The sequence below is a fragment of the Rhipicephalus microplus genome, chromosome 9 (assembly GCF_043290135.1).
Source record: "Rhipicephalus microplus isolate Deutch F79 chromosome 9, USDA_Rmic, whole genome shotgun sequence".
NCBI classification, from domain to species: domain Eukaryota; kingdom Metazoa; phylum Arthropoda; class Arachnida; order Ixodida; family Ixodidae; genus Rhipicephalus; species Rhipicephalus microplus.
Window position 1 is genome coordinate 53,603,591 of NC_134708.1, and position 12,209 is coordinate 53,615,799.

Consider the following 12,209-nt stretch of genomic DNA (forward strand, 5'->3'; position numbering starts at 1 on the left):
GCTGCTGCTTGACCATTCGATATTGCAGGTATGTTCTCTATATATGGTGGTTCACTTTAATCCGTCCTGGTCCCGTTTTCCCAGGTGGTCGAAATTTTGGGAACCTTTCACTACGGCGACTCTCATAATCATACGGCGGTTTTGGGACGTTGAACTCCACACATCATCATCATGCTCCCGTTTTTTGCGCTCTTGGGTCGTCAATGTTTTATTGCTGACACACACACACCATAATAACATAGGGGACCAATCACATGCATGTGCCCTGTAAAAAAGTGTGTCTTGATGGTTAAACCATAGTTTCCTAAAATTAACTAAAGGGCGATGCGATCGTTCAACGACCATGGGAATGAGGAACAGTTTGTGAATTTGCCTTATTTTCTTAAATGCGGACTTTGAAGGTGCTTGTGGTTGTGTTTATTGCTGCGTTTTGGTTTTGTTTCCAATGAAACAATGACCGATTATGAACTCCGTGTTTGGAATGGTGAGCCGAAAAGGTTAAAGTGGTGAAGTGTAACTGTTGAGCGTTTGCCGATTTTTCTTTTCCTGACAAAGCAGCTCTAAGCCACGCGAAGGCAAACAGAGCCGGAAGTACGAAGATCAGACAAATCCGTGTACTGCCCATCAGTTCCGTGCTCACTGAAGTGCCGTGCATTTGCAGCTCTCACTGGCGCCAGAGTTGCCTCTAGTGTATCATATAGCAGACTACATGAGTTTATTTATTTAATTACCCACAACACCAATTGGCATTACAGTGGGAGAGCGTTTACAAAAAAGTAAAATACAAAGAAAAAGATACATTGTCAGATAAACAAATAATCATTCACCTCACAGTTCGCAACACAAATACCTATATCAATAAAAATGCAACACACTCAAGAAAAATGTAACAAACTCATTTTAACAGAGAATAAAACAAATCATTTCACATGATATAGGCAATACTAGAATGCAGTAGGTTCCATTCTCTGATTGTCTTGGTAAAAAAAAAAACCGTTTAGAAGTTTTCGAAAAAAAAAAAACGTTTTTAACTTCTGTTTTGTTCAGAGAAGGGCTTGTCGGTGTCGCGCAGTGTTGGTAACCGGCGCAAACTGTCCATCTGCGTCTCGATGATGGGAATGCCCCGGATGCTGCTTCTGGACGAGCCGTACAACACGATCGCCACCACGGCGCGCAAACGCATCGTCAACTACATCAGCGAGCTGCAGCGGGTCAGCAAGATGTCCATCCTGCTCAGCTCTCACAGGTCGGTGGTTTAGGGCTGCTTCAAATTATTACACAAGCAGGGTTGAAAGCTGCAGGCTATATTCGCACACAAATCCCAAAAAAGCAGGTTTTCACCGCCAAAGGAACCACCTCCAGCAAATCGAGATTTCTGTGTCATCGCGAAATCGCGGCCCACACCGCATTGCACCTGAAGGGATTGCGTGGAGCCGCCCGAGCTTCTATGACTGCATCTCCTTCGTGAAGTAATTCTACGGGTAGCCTTTGTTAAGAGCGAAGATAAAAAGCTTAATTAATCTTTGATTTCAATACAACGCGTGCCATAGCTGGTGCACGCTTGTCCTTAATTTCAAAAGACCAGCCAACAGGCTCCGACTTTTTTTTTTATCCTCTAAAGAAGCTTTCTATTTCGTAGAGCAGACGGTGGCAATCACGTTTTCCGAGTATTACAGCCCACTTCGCAGCGCAGAGCCTTCCCATTGAAAAGTGATTCCCGCGCTCCTTTCCTACGCCTGACAAATCCTCCTTTCACGCGGAACGACGCGAAGTCGCCGACGGGTGACTTGACGTAGCACGCAGCTAGTCGATTGGTCTAAACCAGCGACGACGACAGAATCCGCCTTCCCCTCCCTGTGAAGGAGAAGGGTGACGAGGCTGTGCGAAAATTTGAAACCAGCTGTAACCAATGTTCTAACCCTTGCAAATTCCTTAATATAGCACAGATTCTCAAAATTCTTGCGGCAGCATGTTCACAAAGGAACAGTGCACATATTTCTTTTTATAACAATGTTTCTATTTCGGGGTTGTTTACTGGCCCCTTAACAATCTAATGCAGTAATTGATGAAAAAATAAGCAAACTGCTATCTATACTAGTCATGGACCCTGGCATTACAACAGGTGTGTGTTCAATATTATACAGCGGGTCAGCAAGGTGTCCATCCTGCTCAGCTCTCACTGGTCAGTGGTTTAGTGCAGAGAAGACACCGCAGGGAGAAAAATTCAGAACGGGCTGAACTTGCACGCGCAGGACAAAACACGCACACAGGCTGATGACGACCGCTTTTATCGTAGAATGTATTTAAGCGCCGTAAAAATTCTACTGTGTGCAGTAGCAGCTGTAAGGAGCGCCGAGTGCATACGCAGCAGAGGAAACACCACGGGCGATCGGCGTTACGCACACACTACCCAAACAAGGGTTTTGGTGGCTTTTTGTTGAATACGAATGAGTGGCACTCAAGTCAGCATGTCAGATCGCCATCTTAATAATGACGTCTGTGGATCGTCGCCAACAGTGGAGGTCCCAATTTGGGTTGAGGTCCGTCAGTGCTCAAGACCATGCTTTTGATTCCTCTCCTGAGCACGACGTGGAGGTGATGAGCCGCTACGTGACGATGACTCTGCGACTCCGTTAGCTGGAGAATGTGGGGAAGTAGTTTTACGGCGAAAAGCCGCTCTTGTCTCTACTTGTACCCAATTATAGTTGGCAATTGATCACTATACCTTATTACGAGTGTCGTGTATCATCCGTCCTTGTAAAAAATGCGCTACTTTACCAACTAAATATTGTGGTTACCCAACTTCCGTGCAGCGTAAAATCCGCAGACATGCCCAATATGCCCCTTTGTTTTCTGAATCAGAGGATGGGTCTGAGCTAGTTGGTACAGCGACATTATGAAAGCGGTAAACGCGCGAAGACGTGAACAAGATGATGACACACGGAGGACTCTGTGTGTCGTCTTCTTGTTCCCATCTTCATGCGATTACCGCTTTCATAATGCCTGCGTTTCCATCACAATATTCTATTATCACTCTTTGATTACCGCTTGGTCCGTGAACGAGGCAGTTACCCTGTATACCCGTGGTTACATATGGGGACCAGCTTCAGCAGGACACCGGCACTCGTTTCGCTGAGCAGCTATCGCGTCGTCCACTGGTGAGACCGTGATGTCGTTTGTGGGCGTATCTAGAAACTGCAGCGTGACCTGCGGACATTCATCTATCGTCGGTTCCAGCCCTTCGATAGCTCCGCTGTTGAAAAGACACTAAAGAGAAACGATGACTAGGTTCAGATCGACAAAATGCACTCTTGGAGCTCCAAGATTTCAGGACCACAAGTTCATTATTAGTGGATCAAATGAAGGTGCAAATTTCGCGCCGACCTCCACGCGTGACGTAAAAATATTCTCGAAGTGTACTTAATTTCTCCTAACTAGAAGGCCCAGTAGACGTCTTCAAAATTTATGACGTCATGGTATTTGTTGTGGGAATCTCAACGTGGCGTCTCCCCCCCCCCCCCCCCCGCATTTTCCGCTCACTCGCTTTTTTGCTTGCCAAAAGTCGTGCCGTGTCTTGATAACAGCGGTGTTTTCAGGATTGGGATAGCGTACTTACTAATAGGCGACGAATAGTCTTGCTCTGTAGGGTCCGTTTCATAATCCGGGTGTCCAAAGGTGCGCCTGAACGATCGTTCTGCTAGAGCTACACGGACTGATTTCGACGAAAAGAAACTCGAGCAGAACAAACTCAGTGTAATAAATTCGGCTAGCTGGTCTCCGTTAAGGCCATCGTTTGCTATTGCCAAAAATTTAAGGCACTGACCATGGGGAACAAATGCTTGAGCTCATCCTTTTAGCAGCTATAGCACCCTGTAAACTGTTTCTCTCCTTAAACAGTGTTATGCCCTCAAAATATCATTTCTCTCCATCAAGCATGCTAAAACGAGCACCGATAAAAAGACGGGCGAGTACGAACCATGCGTCCATATTCTGTCCCCACGTCGTTATGCTGCGCATTTTGAAAGTAACAACTACCTACCAGAGCTCTCAAAGCTGTCGGTTCGTGCTTCGTCGTGAGAAGTGCGCTAAGCTGTATTATAAACACGGGTATACGCTCACTCGTCAATTAACGGCCACAGCCTGTCGGACGTCGAGTTTCTGTGCAACCGGATCGCCATCATGGGCGAAGGGCGGCTGCAGTGTCTCGGCTCCCTGACGCACCTCAAGGAGAAGTTCGGCAAGGGTTACACCATCGGCGTGAAGACGTATCCTGACAAGAAGCAGGACTTCGTATACCAGAAGGAGGTTGCCGATGCCGTGTGCAATACCTTCCCCGAAACCGAGATGGTCCACAGTGTCCAGGTAAAAAACTGTGCATCTCTCTACGGTCGCTTCAGCTAATACGTAACGCTCAGGCTGCGCACAAACCACGTGCCGTAAGAATGCCCAGAATCGGCTCGCTTTACGAATGCGTTGTAACGTGCAGAACCCTCGGATCGCGCCGTATTACGACCCTCACACATCCAGTTTATTTTCATCACGCTACAGTATAGCTTAATCGGCTTCTGCAGCACTTTCTGAATATGAAGATTATTGTATGATATCAGTATTCCAGTTTATTGAATCGTGAATCAGTTGTCCCAAAACTTCTTGAATTTGTCGAATTAAGGCGAAAAAAAGTTGTCGGTGCACTGCACGGCCGCGTGCTTAAACATCATCGCGCTCTCCCATTGCAAATACTGCGTAATGTTAACTGACTATATACGGAGCGTGGCGGAGGCACATGGCGGTACCACGCGAGACAAAAAGCGCCTCTGACCAATCGCGCCTTTTGAACTTACGTCGGGCTCGGCCAGTAGTATGTTACCGGTTGTTTCACGTCAAAAAGCAAGCACCTACGGCTCCGATAGGAGTGAGCAGATGTTCCTGTGGTCACCGTAGTTTGATGCTCTATCCACTGCCATGACGTGCCAGTTTGTTTCTAGGAGCTGCATCGAAGTGACATTCAATCTTGACCAAGATTAACCACGCTAACATTTACAAAGCTATACCCATAGACACAGCCACTGTTAACTATAGCATACACCTATGTCCTCTTAACTTTATCCTACACATAGGTACTCAATAAAGCATAGACATCCCAAATAAATTATTTTTGGCTATCAGTGTTCTTCTACTCACCGCGGCGGCTTGACTGCGGACATGAAGATCACGGGAGGGAATCCCTGTCGTGGCGGCTGCATTCAGATCGAGGCCCTTGTGCCTAGATTTAGGTGTACTTGAACGAACCTGATGTGGTCGCAACTTGCAGAGTCTTCTACTATGGAACCGCTCTCATGATTTTATCGTCACTTCGAAACGTTAAAACCCAACAATATTGAGACGAAGGTGGTAAACATCATATCACACCCGAAAACCTACCATCGGCGTCAGCGGTGTCAACTCTAGGGACGCAATAATTCTTAATCATGTCAAAGTTCCCCATAATTTTCGAGGTCGCATGATTACGTCTTCACATTACATCAAAGCTTGGTGACGGAGGCACAGCAAAACGGGGGGTGCAGAGAACTTCCAATTCTTCTGATACCGGAGGCAGTGCAATATGACGTTGCATGTGGAATGCATTCGGAGGGGGGAGACCAATATGAATATCTGAAAAGGAACAGATGAATTTTGCCTTCCAGTAGTCCTGGGCAAATGAGTAATCGTGTGACTTCTGAAAACCGACCTACTGAAACTTTTTTCGAATGTTTTGATTTTGAGGATTATGAACTGTCGCGAACTGTGAATGCATAAGGACCTTTGTCTGGCTTGTTTGCCTTTAGTCCTTACCTCTGCCGTGAGCTCTGTATTCGTGAGCTCTGTATAAGTACTATCGCCTCCGCACTACTAGTACGACTATGGGGCTACTAGTAATACAATTATTGCTGCTAGTACTACTGCTACCACTACTAATAATACCTTCATTATCAGGTCCACTAACCCTCTCGAACTGCCATAGGGTCTCCTGGAGTTCCGCATGTCGCATGTGGAGATGCCCTGGAGCGAGATGTTCACGCGTATGGCCAAGATCAAGAAGCGTTTCAAGCTCCAGGACTTCTTCATCTCGGACACGTCACTGGAGCAGATCTACACGAGCGTTACGCGCAAGGAAGCGTTCGAGGCCGCTGCCGCGGCCGCGGCTGCAACCGCGGCTCCGGCCACCGGTGCACTCCCGCCCGGCCTGGGAACTTCGCTGGGAATCTGAATGACTCCCATCTGCTGCGCGCAAACTCATTGTCTCAGGTCGTAGGGTTCACCACGCATCAAGGATCTTGGCCGTAGCTTGGCCGCCGTGCCCTGCAAATATATGTAGGCTTGAAGTTCGAAAAAACAATGTGGGTGTGTATGATCATCATGATAACAATGAAACTTCTATTTGGGTTCAGTGAAGACGTAGGTGATCGAGACCCCGCGCCACCCGGCTAGCGCCACGTATGACCGCCAAGCCGAGCTTGGCGTACGCGGCCACTCCGGAGGACCAGGGTTGTGTGGGCTGTGCGATTGCGCTGCGCACCCGTCTTCGTTGATGGCGGAGCCGATGGCTTCACATTGTCACAACACATGGTTGAATGTTGTTAATACTCCACAAGAAGGGCGGTGTGCCCTGGAATACCGTTCAGGGTATAAGACATGAAGAACCACAGGGTTAGTACACGCACTGGCCAGTAATAGCCTAAGGTCACACTGCCTTGCGTAGGGCTTGCGCCCTAAAGAATGCATGGTGTCGAATGGGAATACTCGTCTTTACAGATACAAGTGTTTGAGTACACAGAGTTACAGTCGTCCACCAGATTACAGTGAACGTGTTCACCGATTCATCTGTACCTCTTGGAATGCCCTTCCTCAGCGTCTAAGGAGAGAATGGCCGGAGCGCACACATCTGGTAGCAGAGCAGCACGTCATCGCGAGCGTCTGTTGGTAGTGTAGGGACCTGGCGTTTCATTTTAAAGTTTTCGCTTGCAAAACAGGGCCAAGCCGACCTAAGCGAAGCATTTCTTGCTTACTGCAAGCACATTTGGTATCTATCTATCTATCTATCTATCTATCTATCTATCTATCTATCTATCTATCTATCTATCTATCTATCTATCTATCTATCTATCTATCTATCTATCTATCTATCTATCTATCTATCTATCTATCTATCTATCTATCTATCTATCTATCTATCTATCTATCTATCTATCTATCTATCTATCTATCTATCTATCTATCTATCTATCTATCTATCTATCTATCTATCTATCTATCTATCTATCTATCTATCTATCTATTTATCTATCTATCTATCTATCTATCTATCTATCTATCTATCTATCTATCTATCTATCTATCTATCTATCTATCTATCTATCTATCTATCTATCTATCTATCTATCTATCTATCTATCTATCTATCTATCTATCTATCTATCTATCTATCTATCTGTCTGTCTGTCTGTCTGTCTGTCTGTCTGTCTGTCTGTCTGTCTGTCTGTCTGTCTATCTGTCTATCTATCTATCTATCTATCTATCTATCTATCTATCTATCTATCTATCTATCTATCTATCTATCTATCTATCTATCTATCTATCTATCTATCTATCTATCTATCTATCTATCTATCTACGTCTGGGTGCTTTCGTTAACATTCTCAATTAAGGGTAAACCAAAATTGGTATGGGAGGGTAAGATGACTTAATGAATATCTCGCTGAGGAGTAACTGGTTATGGTTATGAGCGTAGCATGTAGTCATGTTGTTACATTAACGCATCTCATGTTTATCATGTTTGGATGTGTCATTTACCTATGTCATCTGTTCACGTCGCGTAATACATGTGAAGCTAGCGAAACGTCCGCGAGTGCATCATGAGCGTAGCATGTAGTCATGTTGTTACGTGACATGAATCTCATGTTTATCATGCTTGCACCAGTCTCATATCTTCGTCATCCATTCACGTCCCGTAATAACAAATTTGGTATAAGTGAAGCTAGTGAAACGGCCGCCAGCACATCATGAGCGTGGCATGTAGTCATGTTGTTACATGACACGCATCTCATCATGTTTGCACCAGTCACATACCTTCATCATCCATTGAGGTACCGTAATACCAAATTTTCTATATGTGACGCTAGCGAAATAGCCGTGAGAGCATCATGAGCGTGGCATGTAGTCATGTTGTTACATGACACGCATATCATAATTTACATGTTAGGGTCTGTCGCTTGTTTGCCATGCAATCATATCGTACCATACCATTTTTGTAACATGTCATGTGTACGAAACCACCACTAGAGCAGCAAGATCATGAAATGTAAATCATGATATTAATGACATACATATCATTTTCATGTAATAACTAGATATGCTTGTCATACAGTCATGTTATACCATACCAAGTTTGGTATCGATACCATTATTCAAATGGCCTGGAGAGCTAATAGTCGCAGGTGGATAGATAGATAGATAGATAGATAGATAGATAGATAGATAGATAGAATGAGAGAAAGATAGATAGATAGATAGATAGATAGATAGATAGATAGATAGATAGATAGATAGATAGATAGATACGTTAAAAGTCGGCGAAGTTCGCTAAGAAATGCTTCGCATTTAAAAAGGGGGGGGGGTCGCAACACCCACTGTTGCGCAGACAAATGCAGCTGGCCGAGGCCACCCTTTTAAAGAGGAAGAAAAACGTTGTCTCTCCTCATGAATTCCCATGAAGAGCGCCGAATGAAACAGGCAAATTTCCTGTGAAAGAATTGAGTTTGCACACGAGAGAAGTAATACACCTGCAGAACGTGAATGAGTTTTGATGCAAAGAATATATCACACGTTTTCGCTCTCGCAAAAGTGGATAGGTCTCGCCCGTGTCAAGCTGCCATCTTTCGGCGGATCGTAGCTATCGCAGAGGTCTAATGTGGGCCGCTGTTACGATAGTTATCGAGAGGCATATCAAGATACCATGTAGGAGTCGCATTTCAATGAATGAGAAGACTGAAGGAGTTTGTGCCCACATGCCTAGCCATAATCCTCTGCTTTTATCGAAATTTATACTGGTGCCAGCGACAACACAGAAACTTGAAGTATCGTTTACTGCTCCTTGGACACTGGGCTTGTCTACACAAAAGAAGGCAATGTCATCTGCATAAACAAGAACTCAGCCTCATATCGGTACTCAGTTATGCTAGAATTTAGAAGCACACCTAAACGTAATGGTTCCAGATAAATTGCAAAGAGCAAAGGCGAAAGCGGAAATTCGTGACGCACAGATGAATTCAACTCTATTATATTGTAGAGTGTACGATTTAAAATCAACCTTGTAGTGCACCTTTTATAACAGAGTGAAATACGATTGTACAGTACATTACGTGACTGCAGATGTGTTAGGGGCCGGAACAAAAAAGCATTCTGTACTTAATCAAATGCTTTATCAAGGTCTGTTTGAAAAATGGCTACTCGGATCAATACACTCAAGGACTGACCGCGCTATATGGATATTTGTCTATATAGAGTGACCTCAAATTCTACATGTTTGGTGGTCACCTACACAGTTAGTGATCACCACCTGTAGCTGATTTGTCAGCAAATAAAAAAAATATTTCGTAACCAATGTTAGATAACGATATATGCCTATATACGTTAGCTCTCTTTAATGCTTCAGGATCAGTACTTTCGATGTTGTACGGCCCTGATAGAAAGAAGGAGGAAGTTCACCAAGTTCATAAGCCTCTTTAAAATGTTGCTCAAGGAAAGGTATCAAAATTGAGTTGCCCTGACGTGGTGGTGTGATGGCTATGGTACTCGGCTGCTGACCCGCAGGTCGCGGGATCGAATCCCGGCTGCCGCGGCTGCATTTTTAATGGAGGTGAAAATGCTGTATACGCCAGTGTGCTCAGATTTAGATGCGCGTTAAACAACCCCAGGTGGTCGAAACTTCCGTAGCCCTCCACTACGGTGTCTCTCGAAATCGTATGGTATATGGGAACGTATTTCTCAGCGTATACTTTGAACTGAAATTTTGCACAATGATTTACAACAAATATGCGTGTGCAGTGAATTAGAATAAAAGAAATACATCGAATATTTTTCAGTTCACAGCTGAATTCTCTAACAGGTTCAGTCTAAATTAGCTCTTTTTCCCCATTTTTTCGGTTTTTTAGCATTAATTCCTTGATATTCACTGCATAATATTTATTCTAGTTCACTGCATAGCTCCAGCCATTAGTTACAAAAATGTCGAAGCTTTACTGAATAAAGCTACTCATTAGTCACTTATCACAGCTGGCGTGGCAAGCACTTTTAATTCAATTTTTGACAAAGATAACCTCTCAATAAACAAATATTCAATATTTTGCACTGTAGATAGCTGGGTAAATTAAATAAGACAAGCTGGTTTTGAGGAAAAAGTTATTTCAACGCTGCCTGCCCTTAAACTTTTTTTTGTTTTTGAGTAGCCTACCACCTTAAAAACCACATATCAAATCAATCAATTGGGCGATTCTAAACCCAGTGATTAGGAGCATTCAGTCGACCACCCACCTAATTTTCCCATCTTTTTACAAGAAGGCTAGTAGAGCTCGTTCATGTGAACACTATGGAATGTGCGATAAACTTTATGCGCGTGTTGCATGTTCTTTATACTTGACAGTGATGACCAGGCTTTTTATTCTAGACGTGTTCGATCCACATTTTAAATATTTAGGGCTCTGTTCGGCGCTTGCAATGCTCCTATATTATTTTTGTCAGATTTAAATAATAAAAAAGATGCTAAAAACAAGGTTCTATTTATCAGCAGTATTTTGTTTTATTGTGGTTGTGACCGACTTTCAAAAGAAGAGTAGTTGACTTTCACCGGAATCGCTTCCGATTACCTTTCAAAAAAGATGCTAAAAACAATCTTCTATTTATCAGCAGTATTTTGTTTATTGTGGTTGTGACCGACTTTCAAAAGAAGAGTACTTGACTTTCGCAGCAATTGCTTCCGATTACCTTTCGAATCCTTGCACGTACACGACCATTGTCGCGGGTAATCGCACTTGCGTGCTACGGCTGCTGTGCCGTAGAAGATCGCGTGAATGAGGCACCTACTGCGAGAGCGCTTTAAAAGGTACCCTTAAATAAAAAAAAATGCTTGCTCACTGTTAACTTCATGTTCATTGACGGAGCGTTGAGCATGTTTGAGACGCACACTAACCAGTCCCCAAACTCAAAACGCTCTGTCTGCAGACAGTTTTTTTTTCAACATAATGCACATTGCCTCCCTCGTAGAAAAGCTTGCCTTTATCAATGTGTGCTTTCCTAAAAATACCTTTCGGTAGCTCAGTGGTTAACGTTTCGCATTCACGACGCGGAGGTCCCACGTTCGATATTGCGTCTTCGAGTCTTCTTACTAGATTTTTCTTCTTTCTTGCGTTTTAATATATACAGATACGTATGCATATACGGCGCATGACATCGACGCCGACGCAGGATGTTTGCAAGGCGGCCGAAACATCAGCGCTTCGCCAAGTGTGACAGGTTCATGTGGGACCAGGTGCTCAAACGACAAGAGATGCGACGTAAACAATGACAGCAAGTTTATACGACATAGACTCACATATATAAGAAGGGTTTATACTAACATGAACGGTCTTAAAAATACTTTGCGGCGCTATTGTTCATGCGCGTCCTTAGCTATAGCACATGGTTCCGCGACCCTGACACTGCGCAACTACTTAGCACAACACTGCACGTCATCCACTCACACGTCCCTGTCAACGAGATGGTCCGACGTGTCGCCGTGTCCCGTTGAGGTTGTGGTGCTGCTATCACGACAGTCGCTGGGACGGCCGCTTCACTGTATCGTGGCTGGCTAGATGCGTGCCTGACCACGCCTGGAACACTGGTAGGCCAGCCCCACAGCTAGGCCTCAGCTTGCCTGGCTCAGTTGACCCTGGAGTCACAAACTCGCTCGCGGGTCTCGATGGTGAAGCTAGCACAGTCGTCTCCCGGCGTTCCTCGTCATCCTTGTTCACATTGAGTCCACCCGTGAGACGTTTGGCACCGCAACGAACCGGTAGCCGTCGCAACCCTCGTTCTCTCCTGCTGTCCGACTGCCTCGGCCCGCCTGGCTTCTCGAGCGTTTGTTTGTTTGGCACACCGAAGTCTGTCTAATGTGTCGTCAATACGCGGGAGGGGAT

The 12,209-nt window shown here is 44.8% G+C and overlaps 1 protein-coding gene across 1 annotated transcript in view; it reads left to right on the forward strand.

Moving 5' to 3' along the window:
- LOC119165052 (phospholipid-transporting ATPase ABCA3) overlaps window positions 1-6,247 on the forward strand; it is a 74,388-nt gene extending 68,141 nt beyond the window's left edge. Inside the window, exons 15-17 of the mRNA XM_075874465.1 lie at window positions 1,073-1,246; window positions 4,140-4,362; window positions 6,002-6,247. Of these exons, the coding sequence (XP_075730580.1) occupies window positions 1,073-1,246; window positions 4,140-4,362; window positions 6,002-6,247 (643 nt within the window). The remainder of the gene's footprint in view (window positions 1-1,072; window positions 1,247-4,139; window positions 4,363-6,001) is intronic.
- Window positions 6,248-12,209: the final 5,962 nt, after the last annotated feature.